Here is a 16,155-nt window from a genome sequence, read left to right on the forward strand (position 1 = left end):
TACTAAAACCTGAAGGGTGAGAAGGAGCTGATCAGTAGACTATTGGGAGTGGGCTGGAGGATGAGCCTTCTAGGTAGAGGAAATGGTTCTGTTGGAAGGCCCTGTGGGTGAAAAGGGATTACAGTGTTCTAGGAACTAAAAGAAGGCTGATCATAGGCTAGAGCAGCGGGAAGAGAGTAAAGCCAAGAGGTGTTGAAAAGTAAGCAGTGTCATATGGGGAAGGATTTTGGCCTGGCCTGGGTAAAGACTTCAGATTTTATTCTGTTTCCAGTGGGAAGCCATTAAAGGATTTACATAGAGGAATACTATGATCTAATTTAATTTACATTTTTAAAAGATCATAGGAATAAAGGGTATAGAATACATTGGAGAGAACAGGAGTGAAATGGGAGGCTAATTAGCAGTCAATTGCAATCAGATGATATATGAGGCTAGCTTAGCCTCCTAGGTTAATAGAGGTGGAGATGGAGAATGGTGGGTGGATTTGAGCACTCTTTATAGTAGGTGGATTGACAGGACTTAATTGATTGGAAATGGGGGCGCGTGACAGAGACAGGGTCCTCGAGAATTGAGTCACAGGTTTTTGGCTTGAGCAGTTGGATGGCAGTTGCTATTTACTGAGGTACTGTAGGTTGGGTGAAAGAAGAGTCTTGGTGGGAGGATCGATCAAGAGTTAAGCTGTAGAAATATTAATTTTGAAACCTGGAGTTTGGATTTCAGAAGACTGGCCTGCAGATGGACATTTGAAAATTGTAACCATAGACAGTGTATTTTAAGTCATGGAAGTAGATGGTATCTAGGGAATGAATATAAAGAGAAAAGAGGGCATGAGCGTAAGCTCTGGGTAACTCCAACAATCTGAGGGGTTGAGTCGGGGAGGAGGAAGTGGTAGCAATGGAAACTGAAAGGGAGCAACCCAATATATGGCACAGAAATCAATAGATGTCATGGAAGTCAAGACAAGAGTGTATTTCAAAACATATGTAAAACTTAAAATGAATCATGAACAGCCTTGGCCAGGTGGCTTAATTGGTTGGAGCACTGTACCGTACACTGAAAGGCTGCAGGTTCCATCCCCCGTCAGGGTGCATACGGGAGGCAACCAATCAATGTTTCTCTCTAGCATCAATGTTTCTCTCTCTCCCTTCTTATTTCCTCTTTCTCTAAAATCAATAAAAACATATCCTCAGACCCTGGCCAGTGTCTTACAATAGAGTAAGATGAAAATTGACAAGTGTCCATTGGATTGCACAGCATGAAAGTGACTGCCCTGTCAAGAGCAGTTTCAGTGGACTGGTGGGAGTGGAAGCTAGTCTGGGGTGGTTAAGAATCAACAGAGGTGGGGAAATAAAGATAAATATGTGTAAACAATTCTCTCATAGTACTTGTTCTATATTTGACTAATATGGCTGCTTCTCTGCTATATTGAGTTCTTTTTATTTTTTAATCCTCGCCCAAGCACATGCTTATTGATTTGTTTTAGAGATATGGGAAGGGAATGAGAGAGAGAAAGGAGAGAAACATGGATGTGATAGAGAAACAGCGATTGGTTGCCTCTCTCATACATCCTGACCGGGTACAGAACTCACAACCTCGGCATGTGCCCTGACCGGGAAACAACCCACGACCTTTTGGTTTATGGAACGATGCTCCAATGAACAGGACCACACTGGCCAGGGTCTTAGGATATCTTTTTATTGATTTTAGAGAGAGAGGAAAGAAGAAGGGAGAGAGAGAAACATTGATGCTAGAGAGAAACATTGATCAGTTGCCTCCTGTATGTGCCCTGACAGGGGATGGAACCTGCAGATTTTTAGTGTGTGGGACAGTGCTCCAACCAATTAAACCACCTGGCCAAGGCTGTTCATGATTCATTTTAAGTTTTACATATGTTGTGAGATAAAAATAATATATAATTTTATTTATATTATTATGTAATATATTTTACATATTATTTTTATATATTTCTATTTTGTTCCATTCATCTATGCATAGTTGTATGCCAGTGCCACAGTCTTGATTACTGGAGCTTTATAGTTTTTCTTTTTTAAAAATTCTCACCTGAGGATATGCTTAGAGAGAGAGAGAGAGAGAGAGAGAGAAACATTGATGCGAGAAACATTCATCAGTTGCCTCCCTTATGTACTCCCACACCTTGAACTTGTAACCTACGTAAGTGCCCTGACTTGGAATCGAACCTGCAGCCTTTTAGTGTGGGGATGATGCTCCAACCAACTAAGCCACGTGGCCAGGGCTACAGTAACTCCTGAATTAAATGAAATTAATGAAGAATAATTGGGAAAAGGAATTGACATGAGACTACAAAGGGCAGTCCCATGGGGTACATACTTTGATTCAATAAAAAAATAAAGCTTTTAGTACTAAGTGCTGCCTGAAAATGAAGAGGACCTTGTGAAAGGTACAGAATCACCCATCTCTTGGAAATATTAAGCTGGGGTTGGATGTAAGCTAAGGTGAAGCTTTCACTTGTAATGCAGGACAAGGAGAATGGCAGATCTGTACCCTCAAATATCTTTTCAGGCATTGTGTATTGGGATGTCCTTTTGCCTTTTTCACCCCTGTGGTACTTGGGCCTAATCTTCATTGACAGAGATGATTGATAGATATTTGGTACATCCTGGAATTTAGCAGTTTCCTTCATTTGTTGTCTTTGACCTTTCCTAAGGGTTGGCATGCTGCAATCCAGTGTGACATTTCTTGTTCAGTTTTGCAAACAGCTCTTGGACAGGAGGTCCTCTTGATATCTGCTCATACCCAAAACGAAGTTACTTCTCATTCTTCTTTAAAGCTATTGTCTAGATCTTGCCTGTTGTGCTCTTCTTTGGGAATGAATGGAATAGGGGACATTTTTATGGTATATTTTAAATAAGGAATATATGTGACTTAACTGTGAAAGTGATATATGACTTTAAATTGGTTGCCTGACTTAGGGGTAAGTTAGTTCCCTCTACTGCCTTGTCAGAAGGCTGTAAGAGATTTCTGCCTACGTACGGTATGAGATTAGATTGGGTAACTTTTAACTCTCTGCCTTCAAGCTTTGATCAGAAGCCCCAGCTTCTTTTTTCTTCAAGAGACTTAGTTGTAAAAATCTAGTCCTAATTCTAACCTTGGCCTACTAGGTGCTCAGAAAATGTTGGTTAAATAAATTAATTTGTGAAAAATTTTCATGGTGCCTTTTCTTTTCTCTTTCAGTTAAAAGAGCCAAATTCCAGGGTTCACCAGGTAAGACCAGCCTTTAATATGTCCCCTCATACTTGCTGTGATTTAAAAGCAACATTTTAAACAAATAATTTTATTGAATTCATTGATTAAATTACATGAATTCACTAAATCCATTAAATTATTAATTAATAATAGTATGGGGAGGTGTTAGTCAGAGGGGTACAAAGTTTCAGTTATACAAGATGAATAATTTCCGGAGATCTAATGTGCAACAATATGTATGTAGTTAAGAAGTATAGTTATTTGAAATTTAATTTTCTAAGAGTAGATCTTAGGTGTTCTCAACACACTTACACCCTCTCAAAATGGTAACTATATGAGGTGGTAATGAATATGTTAATTTGTTTAATTGTGGTGATTATTTCATAATGTATACATATATCAAATCATCAGGTTGTATACCTTAAAATATACATTTTAAATTGTCAATTTATGGTCAAGATGCAGGCATAGGTAGACTACTTTGCCTCCTCGTGCAGCCATAGAAGGAGTTACAGCCAGATCTCAAAACTAATGATACCCAGAACCATCAGAAAATTGAGCTGTACGGAAGTCCAACAACCAAGGATTTAAAGAAGACACATTCATCCAGATGGGTAGGAGGGGTGGCGTCCCAGAGATGGGCAAAGAGGTGGCCTGGTGTGGAAAGGCAGTGTCAGCAGAACGGACAAGAGGGATAACTTAGGAGCAAGTGACCCCAGGCCCAGGCCAGGCCATACAGCCCAGGGATCCAGAACCAGGAATATAGGCCCTGTTACCTCTGGTTATAAAAACAAGTGGGGGTTGGGGTGGTAGAAGGAACTGTGGGATTTGTACCACTTAAGAGTATGCAAACCCACCCACTCCAGGAATCACCACCTGGGTAGCAGCTAGAAGGGTGCCAGTCACCCACAGGAAGGGGGTGGAGTTACTGGAAATGGGGCAAGTGCTGGGTGAACTGCTAGAAGCTAGGTGGCTGAATTGTCCCCACTCCAAGCCCTCGCCACACAGCCACAAAGCGTTCAAGTGGCTTACCCTGCCCCACACAATTTACAGGTGGCTTTGCTACACAGGCCATGCTAATAAGATGGGGAGTAAAAGCAGCTCTACCTAATACACAGAAACAAACAGAGGGAGGCTGCTAAATTGAGGAGACAAAGAACTATAGCCCAAATGAAAGAACAAAACAAAATGCCAGAAAAAGAACCAAGTGAAATGAAAATAGCCAAACTATCAGATACAGAGTTCAAAACACTGGTTATCAGGATGCTCAGAGAACTCCTTGAGAACAGCAGAAACATAAGGGAAGAAATGAAGGTTACATGATAAATAAAGAATAATCCACAGGAAACCAACAGAGAAAAGAAGGAAGCCAGGATTCAAACCAACGATTTGGAACATCAGGAAGAGATAAACATTCAACCAGAACAAAAAGAAGAAACAAGAATTCAAAAAAAATGAGGATAGGCTTAGGAACCCCTGGGGCATCTCCAAACATGCCAACATCCAAGTCATAGGGTTGCCAGAAGGAGAAGAGGAAGAGCAAGCAATTGAAAACTTACTTGAAAAAATAATGAAAGAAAACTTACCTAATTTGGTGAAGGAAATAGACATACAAGTCCAGGAAACACAGAGAGTCCCAAACAAGCTAGACCCAGAAAGGACCACACCAAGATACATCATAATTAAAATGCCAAAGGTTAAAGATAAAGAGAGAATCTTAGAAGCAGCAAGAGAAAAGAAGAAAGTTACCTACAAAGCAGTTCCTGTAAGACTGTCAGCTGATTTCTCAAAAGAAACTTTGCAGGCAAGAAGGGACAGACAGGCAAGAAGTATTCAAAGTGATGAAAAGCAAGGACCTACAACCAAGACTATTCTATCCAGCAAAGCTATCATTTAGAATGGAAGAGCAGATAAAGTACTTCCCAGACCAGGTAAAACAAAGGGAGTTCATCACCACCAAGCCATTATCACATGAAATGTTAAAGGAACTTATTTAAGAAAAAGAAGGTCAAGACCATGAACATTAAAGAGGCAACACATTCACAACTATCAACAACTGTATCTAAAACAACCTCAAACATCCCTGGCTGGTGTGGCTCAGTGGATTGAGTGCTGGCCTGTGAACCAAAGGGTTGCTGGTTTCGTGCAGGTCAGGGCACATGCCTGGGTTGTGAACTAGGTCTTCACTTGGGGGCATTCGAGAGGCAACCACACACTGATGTTTCTCTCCCTCTTTGTCCCTCCCTTCCCCTCTCTAAAAATAAATAAATAAAATCTTTAAAAAAAAAAAACCAAAAACTAAGCAAACAACTAGAAGAGGAACAGAATCATAGGTATGGGGATCATTTGGAGGTTTATCAGCTGGGAGGGGGAAGGGGGAGAATGGGGAAATGGTGAAGGGATTAAGCATAATTGATAGGAACAAAATAGACCAGGACATGTTAAGAATAATTGAGGAAATGGCGAAGCCAAAGAATTTACATGCATGACCCATGGAGATGAACTAAGGGTGGGGGATTGCTGGAGAGAAGTGGGGGTACCAGGTGGAGGGGGTCAGAGGGGGAAAAATTTGGACAACTGTAACAGCATAATCAATAAAATATGTTTAAAAATGATCAATTATACTTCAGTAAAGCTGGAAAAAAAAACAATATTGTTGTAAAACATTAAAGAAATCTGTATTTATGTATCTAGTGAAAGATTAAAGTCCTCTTCTTGACCAATTCAATTATACTTTCAGAAAAACTATTTAGAGGCTTTTATATATCGTTTCAGATTTTTTTCTGTGTATATGCAAGCAGCAAGCTTCATAGGCCTTTCTACTATAAGCATCACAAAAAACAAAAAAGGGGGGGATATGTGGGGAACCGCTCTTGTGGTTTAGGGAATTGTAGCCCCGGCCTGAGCATGACCTGCCGCCGGCACCCCGGCCGCACTTGTGCCTGTGTTCCTGTTGTTGCATGGACTTTGACTTGTGGCTGGCAGGTGCCTAGTGCTCTCACCCGGTCTGTGTACCAGCTTATGCTGTCACGGGAGACTTCAAGCGGCAAGTGCCCTAGCGGCTTTTAACTGCTCGACCCGTGCCTGCAATTTTGTGGTGATTTATTGAATGAGAGAAGCCAAAATGGTCCTTTGAATGAGAGGAGAGAAAGGCAAAACCAAAAACCCCTGTCAAAGAGAGTGGCAGAAAGAAATCCTTCCTTCCCAAACTAAACCACACAGGCAGCTTTTTCCAGAAAGAACCTGGGGGCTGCAGCCCTTACCCTGGGTGAGATGCCAAAATTCCCAGTCCATGCAGTGTGGTTGTCCGTGGTCTGGCTCTTGGCTCTGCAGCCATTCCAGGTGTGCCTTCTCTGAGTGCCCCATGTTGGGCACCAGATATGCAGAGGTGTCTCACACACCCTAGGCTTGGTTGGAAGTTGCTCTGTCCAGCTGAGGCTTCGTGATCATGGTGGAACAAATTTTTACCCAGGACACTTCTTATGTCTGGGGGAAGGAAGGTGATTGCCTCTAGTGGAGTACAGCAGCTAGACCTTCGCCCCTCATGCTTTTTATTGAGAAGGATACGCATGGGAGATACAAGATCAACATTCATAAATCATCAATAGCTTTCAGGTACCTAGGTTACAATTAACAATAACTGATTACAAGTTCCAGTACAGCGGGTACAATGAATAGTCTGTGCCAGAGTCTATTAAACATTTTGACCCCACATTGGCACTAGACACAAGGTTTCATATACTCCCTGTTAGAGATTGTTTATACTTAATTATAAGATAAAGGAAAGCAGAGCAAGTTCTAAAGCATATTAATATTCTTTGAATCCAATCTCTATGGAAACCCTCTGAGTGGTTTTCGGGTATGCCTCCCATGCATCCATTGTTGAGACTTAAAGACAAGCACGGCCGGGATGCCGGCGGCAGGTCTTGCTCAGGCTGGGGCTACAATTCCCTAAACCACAAGGATCGGTTCCCCACATATGCATGTCTACTCCAATGGATTACACATTCTTTGTGCAACCTGCTTTTTTCCAACACATCATGAAAGTCTTTTCTTATATGTGTGTATATACCAGATATATACATACTTGATTTTAAAAAAAAAATGTTATATGGAATTTTGTTGTAGATTTGTACCATAGATCCTTGATTGAATATTTAGGTTGTTTTCAATTTCTTACTATTCTAAGAATTAAATGTCCCTGTGCATTTGTCATTGCCTGTTTTTGCAAATGTATGTGTACACTAGACTCCAGAAGGAGAATTGTTGGGCCAAAGGTAGTATTTTAAAGAAATATGGTAGCTGCTACCACACATACTGCCTTTCTGAAAGTTTTTGCTAGATTATGCTCATACTAGAGTATATGACTGTTTATTTTCCCAGATCCTTATCAGCATTAAATATGAAAAGTTTTAAATCTTTGCCCATCTGAAGGTAAAAAATGGTATCTCCTTATTTTAATACACATTTTCTAAATTGTGAATGTCAAGTTACTCTGATTATTGCTGTGGAAAGAAAGAATCCTGGGAATCACTGGGAAGAAGTAAAAAGGATTGCTTGGGAACCCAGAAAAATATGAAAAGCCAAACTTTGGGTGCAGTAGGAACTAAAGCAGGTTCTGAGCTTTCTACTCTCTCCATTGGCTCTGGGTTAGGAGTTCTTTTTTTTAATGAGCATCTCTTCTGTTCTCCTTTTTCTTCCATCTGACTTTCTGTGCTTGCCTACAGCCCATAATGGTATCTCCAACGGAGTTTGTATGCCTCTCCTTCAAGCTTTGTTACCAGCCACCAGCTGTCACTATATCACTATTTCTTTGTTTTCCCTATTTAAAATCTTTTGAAAAGGAATTGTATTGGTCTCACCTTTTGGCCAGCCCATAGATTGGATGTTCTCGTGTGGCATCTGCCCCTGGTCCAATCAACTATGGTTGAATATGGGGAATGGACTACAAAATCATATGATCTGAAATGTAGCTCAGGGGTCTACTGCACTGGTACACTGGATATGGATGGGAATTATATATAAACTGTCAGGGTCCACCTGGGAAAGTACCGAGACTTGGAGTCCCGCGCAGGCGAGGCGAAGGAAATGAAGCCTGTAAGACCTGACCAGAAAACCAGGAAAGCTGGGTACATACGTGCCTCAATGCTATAACCAGTGGGCCCTGGTGGGAATTGGGCTTTGAGAAAATGCTTTATGTCCTTTGAAGCTTTCCCTGTTCTTTTACCTTGCTTGATGGCTTTATTGTACCAGCAGCAGAGGTTTTAACTTTAACTCAAAATGAATATAGCCTCCCTATTTTATGGCCATCTGAAGCCTTTGTGTCCAACGCACCCCCACCTGAAGGAGATCTCAATGTTCCGTCAATTGTTATCCCTGAACAATATTTGTTTTCTGTAATCCATGCTGTTTAACATTGGTTGATGAGCTTTACATGCATATGGTATGCCCTTAAGCTTACTGCACTCAGTAAAAGACCTTGGAGGAAGGCAATCTAGGCACTTGTCTCTCAGACATTTGCTGGCCTTCTCTCTCCTAGCCCAAGCTGCCCGAGAAGTCTTCATTTCATCCACGACACCAGGGGATCTCTGTGGGTTGGGGGTCCCCGACAATAAACTACGTAAATTTTAATGATGCTAAAGAGGAAGGTTTACCTTCTGCTAGAAATGCATGACAGGGCCCATTTCCTTACTTCTCTAACATTAGGTAATCATTGTAAACAATTTTTGCCAGTGTGATGAGTCAAAAATAATTGTCTTTCTTTTTCCATTTATAAAATTATGATTAATTTGTTATATATAAAAATTCTTAATTCAGTGCCCCTCATCATGGCTGATGTGAAGGTAGTAAGGTGAGTGTATAGAATGTTCTGTGTTAAACAGTAGGTCAGATCCCTTGAGTTTTGAATTACAGGCCACCTACCTTTGTTTAATATTCCACTTATACTCTTGGGTTAGAGAATTTCCTTTTCCCAATTCTGTGATAACATTCCTGATAAATGAATAGATCAAGCTTGAAATTCACTTCCTTTATGAGGAATTCTTATTTCTTTCAACAGCTACAAGTAAACCTTTCCTCTTCTGCAATCCTTTACCACTTTTTCTCTTATGGTACTTATTTTTTTCTACATTTAAAGTTACATATCTTTTCTGGTGGCACGGCATGTGTGAGGGGCCACCGCCTGGACCACCTGGCTGGCTGCAGGCAGAGAGAGAGGAAGAGAAAGAGAGAAATATCTATGTGAGAGAGATACGTCAAGTAGTTGCCTCCCGTACCCACCTGGACTGGGGATCGAACCTGCAACCTAGATCTCATATTTTGGATCCTGGCCATATTATAATGAGTGACACTTTAACATCAGATATCATTGGTTGAAGAGTTGAAATTAATGGAGAACATGCGACAGTGTGTTTCTGTGGTACTGTTCCTCCTGTGGCAGGACTCTGGTTTGGAGTAGAATGGGACAATCCTGAGAGAGACAATCACGATGTAAGCCACAAAGGGACTGCATGTTTTATTTTATTTTTAAATTTCTTATTTATTAATTTTTTTTATAGAGAAAGAGAAGAAAGGAGAGAGGGAGAGAGAGAGATAAAGAGAAAGAAACAAACATTGACTTGTCGTTCCACTTATTTATGCCTTTATTGGTTGACTTTTGTATGTGCCCTGACTGGGGACTGAACCTGCAACATTGTTTTATCGAGGTGAAGCTCCAGCTAACTGAGCTACCCCGCCAGGATGGGACTGTATATTTTAAATGTAGCCACCCAACAGGAGCATCATTTATTTCTCCAAAGTAAATTTTGGAGTAGACTTTCTTACTGCAGTTAAGAACCACTATGTGTTAAAAGATGGACCAGAGGAAGATGGAAAAGAGCAGATTATTAAAATTACAAATAGATCTGTGGAAACTATTGGTTTTGACTCTTATAAAATAGCAAAATCAGCTGAGCATGCTGCAAGAAAGTTCTATGAGGAACTGTGCAGTCATTTGTGCTGGTGACAAAGGAGTCATTGCCAAAACGTGTCCTAATGTTAGAGAAGTAGATTTGTCAATAAACCTGCTGTTGGCATGGGATGATGTTGTAGATATTGCTGATAAGGTCAGATACCTGAAAATCCTTAATCTCAGGGACAATAAACTGAGATTTCCCCCTGGTTCACCATCTCCAGCCAGAACATTTCCTGCACTGGAGGTTTTAATCCTTAGCTGAACAGAAATAATGTGTGCCAAGGTGCTCCAGTGTGCTGCAGGGTAGCCGGTCCTCGAGGAGCTCTACCTGGAGTATTTCCATTTCAGAAAGGCCGACTGGTTGTATTTTGCTCATTTGTTTGTTTTGTTCATTAGGTTCCTCTTATAGGTGAGATCATATGGAATTTGTATTTTGCCACCTGGCTTATTTCACTTAGCATAATACTTTCCAGTTCCGCATGGAAACAAGGAACAGACTGACAGTGACCAGAGGGAAGTGGAAAGGGGGATAAGAAAGGAAGGAAGAGGAAGAGTCTAGTCAAGGAACCATGTATAAATGACCCATGGACATGGACTACAGGGTGGGGATTGATTGTAGGAATGGGGGTGAGTAGGTGGGGAAGGGGAGAGCAAAGGTGGGTGGGAGGATTGGGACAACTGTAATAGAACAACAATTTTTAAAAAGGCCAAAAAAAAGAAAAAGGCCGCTGACATTCTACAGATGTCAAGTTATTAAAACGTTTCCATAATCACTTAATTGATGAAAGTCAGCTGTTTCTAATAGCATTTCTGCTCAGATTAGAACAACTAATTATTTTCTTCTCTATGTTTCCCGGATGCTGGGATTGGGTATAAAATGTCAGTATTTTCTTCCTTGCAAAACCTTGAAGTCAGTGACTGTTGGATATCACAGTGGTCATCTATCAACAAGCTGGATAAGTTACAGTCTGTGCTCTTTGTCCTGTTGAAGAAATCCCCTGATTGAGGGAAGCTGAGTTCAGACTACCTACCAGTTCATTATTGCCAAGATTGGTCAGTTGTGGACTCTGAACAAATGTCAAATTCTTCCCGAGGAGAAGCAAGAGGCTGGAGCTGAGGGCAATACAGAAAAGTGTTTGGAAACAAATGGAAAAAAGTGGGTGGGCATCAGGATCCAGACAAAAACAGGCTGAATGAGGAGTTCCTGGTAGCCCATCTCAGATACCAGGCACTCTGCTTCAAAAATGGTGCATGTGAAGACGGGTAACTCAAAACACAACAACCATGTTTGCTCGAAAACCAGCTACTGACCCTGAAAATAAAATACATATCCTAACTGCCTTGATCAGAAAGTCCTAGAGAAACAATTGCCAGGCTCCATCACAATTCACAAGGTCAAAGGATTGCTGTCACATCTTTTCAATGTTCCTGTGTCAGACCTGTTGTCCTAATAAAGTCCCAAAATGACAGGCAGAGAGACTGAACTAGAAAATGACAGTCATTATAGTCTTATTCTGTGGAAAATGGAGATTGTTTATTAGTGCGATGGTGACAGCCACCTAATAAAACTCAGAGGCTGTTTATCATGACTGGGGTTCACTGGAAATAAATGATTTATTGGAACAATTCTACTCTCAGAAAAGATTTTATAACTTGCCCTAAAGTATAGAAAAAAATTGTACTTTTTGTTAGGAAGGGACCATTTCCAGGCTTGTATATAATAGCAATAATAAAGGCTTTGTACCTACTAAAAAAAAAGTTACATATCTTTTCTACTAGATCAATTATACTAGTTTTTTTTCAAACTGCAGGTAGACTATGAAATCAATTTACTTGGTTATGATTAACATTTTAATAGATTGAATAAACTAGAATAGGAAATATTAATGTATCCTATTTTGCATTTTATGAACCTTTATTCTAGTTTCTATGTGTATATGTGTGTTTCCTGGATGAAATGCATTTCTTAAATTTTTAAAACACTGTTATAGATTATGCTTTTGAAGGAAGTATGTGCTTTATACGGTTTGCAACTCTATCATGCTTAGAATGATGCTACTTTGTACAATATATATTTTCATTTTTTTGTTCTACATATAATGCTTTAATTTGGATAGTATTTAATTCCAAAGGCTTTGTAAGATTGGGTAACAATCTGAGCACTAACTATTACATCTTCATTTTGCATTTTTTCAAAGACAAATTTAACACATACGTGACCCTGAAAGTGCAGAATGTGAAGAGCACCACTGTAACAGTTCGTGGTGATCAGCCTTCCTGGGAACAAGATTTTATGTTGTAAGTACTTTATAGCAACAGCCTACTCACAATATTTGATAGTTTTTCCACGGTAATCACACTGGATTAAACAACTACAGGCCCAAGATTTTGTATACGTATGTCTAAGATTTATAAAATATGTTAAAAACTATAAGACATTTGAATGTATGTTAAATATTCTTTTTTTAAAACTACAGAGTTACAGGAACAAGTGAGGTGAGTGGTAGGTGAAGCATATCTGCAGTTTTGTTCTTTTGTGGATTCATAATCTATTCTTAGAGACGAATTATGAATGTGAGTAAACTCCCAATTAATTTATGTATGTGAAAATACTACCTAGTCAGTTTTTCCTAGTAGTCAGAAATAGGATATCGGACAACACAGTTAGCATGATATTAAACATAATCTTTTTTTTTTAAATTTTATTTTCAGAAGGCCCCTTGAAGGAATGTGGTTATGCCTGTGAGAGACTATGTGTCTGTTTGTACCCAAGTCGTTTGCTTTGGAGGATGAATATTTCTGTGCTTATAATCCTTTTGCTCTTTGTAGTAAAATGTCCTACATTTACCTAGTTACTAAAAATGAGTAAACATTAGTAGAATTTCTTACACATGACACAACATTTAGTATATTATGCTTCCAAGTACTGGCTTCTAAAAACTTGTTTCTTTTTTTCCTTCTTAAGTTTCAGGAATCTTTCCCCCTGATCTAGAAAAGGGGAGAGAAGTATAGAATATCATTTTGAAAGATGAGTGAATCACTTAGCTTCCCTGAGTGCCAGTTTTATATCTGTAAAGTTTCACCTTCCTTACAAGGTTATGCTTGTTTTTTGGGAAGGTGAGCATGAGCTCAAACAAGAAAATGTATTAAAATTGCTGTGAAATTTGAAATTGAAGTGAAATTGCTTTGCAAGTTTTATAGTGCATCTCAGAGAGATATAGGGATGACTATTATTTTTTATGTGGAAATATTCCAATTCTCCAGGCTTTTAATATGTTGCTTTTTATAGTACCATTTAGGAAACTTTATTGCAATGGTTAAAGGATAAGATATTGTCAGGACCTAGGCTAAGACAATAGCAGAAGAGACAGAGAAAAAAGGAGGGCTTGAAGATGTTCAGCAGGAGCCAAGATTTGTTTTGGATATTAGGTGAGTGGTGTGCCACTCATTAGGATAGGAGATACTATAAAATCAGTTATGTACAAGCTTATATTTGGTGTTCTTACAAGCCAGGTAGGAATTGAGGTAAGAAGATAATCCGAAACCTGAAGCTGGCACTGAGCGAGGAAGTCTGGGTTGGATAAATATTTCGGTCAGTTGAAGCTATAGGCATAGATGAGAAAGCTTAGTGAAGACAGTGTGTGTAGGGTGAGACTAGGGCTGGGAATAGAGCCTGGAGAGTGCCAGCATTTAAAGAGGTGGCAAATAGAACTAAGAAGAAATGAACAGAGGTACAAGGAGACATGAAATAGTATCCTGGGAGCTGAGGGTAAACTGGCGCTTCAAGAAGAGAGAGGCCAATGGTGTCAAATTTCTCACTGTTGCTTCTCTCACTATTTCCTTTCTTAGTTATAGTGACATGAGAATGATATTGCTTTTTTCTTTTTCTCCTTTTTAAAATTGAATTTATTAGGTGATATTGGTTAATAAAACTGTATAGGTTTCAGGTGTACAATTCTATAATACATCATGTGTATATTGTATTGCTGTTCACCATCTGAAGTCAAGTCTTCCATCACCATTTATCCCCCTTTAACTTCTTCAAGGTCTCCCACCCCCATTTCCCTCTGGTAATCACCAGACTGTTGTCTGTGTCTATGAGGTTTATTTATTTATTTGTTTTATAGAGAGGGGAAGGGAGGGAGAAAGAGAGGGAAAGAAACATCAATGTGTGAGAGATACATCAACTGGTTGCATTTCGCATGCCCCCAACTGGGGACCTGGCCCGCTAACCTAGGCATGCGCCCTGACTGAAATCGAACTGATAACCTATCGGTCCACAGGCTGGTGTTCAATTCACTGAGTCGCACCAGCCACCACAGCTTTTTTATTTGCTCGTCTACTGATGGGCACTTGGACTGCTTCCAGATCTTGGTTACAGTGAAAAGAGGGGGTGAATGTATTCTTTTGAATTAGTGTTTTGGGTTTCTTTGAATATATTTCCAGAAGTGGAATTGCTGGGTCCATTTTTAATTTTTTGAGGTAGCTCCATACTACTTTCTACAGTGCTGCACCAATCTGCAGTCCCATCAACAGTGTATGAGAATTCTCTTTTCTCCACATCCTCACCTACACTTGTTTGTTGATTTATTGATGATGGCCATTCTGACAGGTGTGAGGTGATATTTTATTGTGGTTTTAATTTGCATTTCTCTGATTATTAGTGATGTTGAACATCTTTTCATATTTATTGGCCATCTGTATGTCCTCTTTGGAGAAGTGTTGATTCAGGTCCTTTGCCCATTTTTAATTGGATTGTTTGTTTTCTTGGTTTTAAGTTTTATAAATTCTTTATAAGTTTTAGATATTAATCCCTTATCAGATGTATCATTCCACAAATATGTCCTCCATTCAGTAGGTTGTCTTTTCATTTTGCTGATGTTTTCCTTTGCTGTGTGGAAACTTTTTAGTTTGATGTAGTCCCATTTGTTTATTTTTTCTTTTGTTTTCCATGCCTGAGGAAGATATATCCGAAAAAATACCACCCTCTTCGTGTCTCACCCTTTCAACCAGTCTCAATGTGGCTTCTTATGTAAACCCTTGGTTATAAGACTTCTCTTCAGCTAGTCTTCAGCTGGTTATGTAGGTTGAATGCTCTGTATTTTAGTTGTATTTCCAGTTTGGTCCTGGAAGGAGGTGAGTGTAACATCCATCTACTCTGCCACCATCCTGGATCCCTGTTTCTTTCTTTTCACATATAGTGTGTGATGTCAATTATAAACAGTTTATTCAAGTCTTTTCCCATACCACTATGTTAGCCATAACACAGTTCTGGCTATGATATGTAAACCTAGCAATCATACTTTCTTCCAATTTCCTGTTGACTGTGGTAATCACTTAGAGTTATAACTGTTCCCAGCATGTGAAACATAGTGATCTTCTGCAGCCTTTCATCAGCATTGCTAGCTTTATTCTTGTATGTTTCTTTTCCCATATCGTACAGCACTTTCCCTTTCAAACCCGCTATGATATGTGTGAATTTTCTTTCCTGTCTCCCACCTTGAGATTCTGTGTGAATTTTGCCTTCTTTTCTTTTACACATAAGTTTTATTAGCTCCTTTCTCTACCTTTCTACTCCTATTCTTTATCCTCCTACAGTGTCCTTTTGTCAGCTGGCAACTCCATTGCTAGTCTCTTGTCTCCCTTTCTCTTTTATTCTTTTCCCTGATGTATTATGTGGCAGTATTTAATATTTATTTTGGTATTTCTCATATCTTTAATATTTCTGTATCTTATTTCCAGGACTAGATCATATCTTAAGGGCAAGAAAGTCACGTTCATTTAATATTGTGAGTTTGCCTAGGCCACAATCTGGTATACACATATGTCTATTTACTGTTGATTAAGTTAATTAATAGAGAGAAGAAACTTCCCCAGAGCTCTGGGAATGGGACATAAAAAGAGTTCTTAGACTTTTCATTTTTGGGTCTGTTAAGCAAACATAAATGAGAAAAGAGGCTTGTAGAAGGTATCCTCAT

The 16,155-nt window shown here is 39.5% G+C and overlaps 1 protein-coding gene and 1 pseudogene across 4 annotated transcripts in view; both read left to right on the forward strand.

Annotated features, from left to right (window-relative positions):
* The window catches only part of UNC13B (unc-13 homolog B), a 196,960-nt gene that overhangs the window by 38,926 nt on the left and 141,879 nt on the right, over positions 1-16,155 (forward strand). For all 4 annotated transcript variants that reach the window (XM_090274335.1, XM_090274337.1, XM_090274336.1 and 1 more), the window contains exons 2-3: positions 3,214-3,243; positions 12,376-12,475. In XM_090274335.1, coding sequence (XP_090130461.1) covers positions 3,214-3,243; positions 12,376-12,475 — 130 coding nt within the window. The remainder of the gene's footprint in view (positions 1-3,213; positions 3,244-12,375; positions 12,476-16,155) is intronic.
* On the forward strand, positions 9,565-11,729 carry LOC150013352 (tubulin-specific chaperone E-like; annotated as a pseudogene).

This window comes from Furipterus horrens, unplaced genomic scaffold, assembly GCF_987537825.1.
Source record: "Furipterus horrens unplaced genomic scaffold, mFurHor1.1.pri manual_scaffold_4, whole genome shotgun sequence".
In the NCBI taxonomy this organism is placed as follows: domain Eukaryota; kingdom Metazoa; phylum Chordata; class Mammalia; order Chiroptera; family Furipteridae; genus Furipterus; species Furipterus horrens.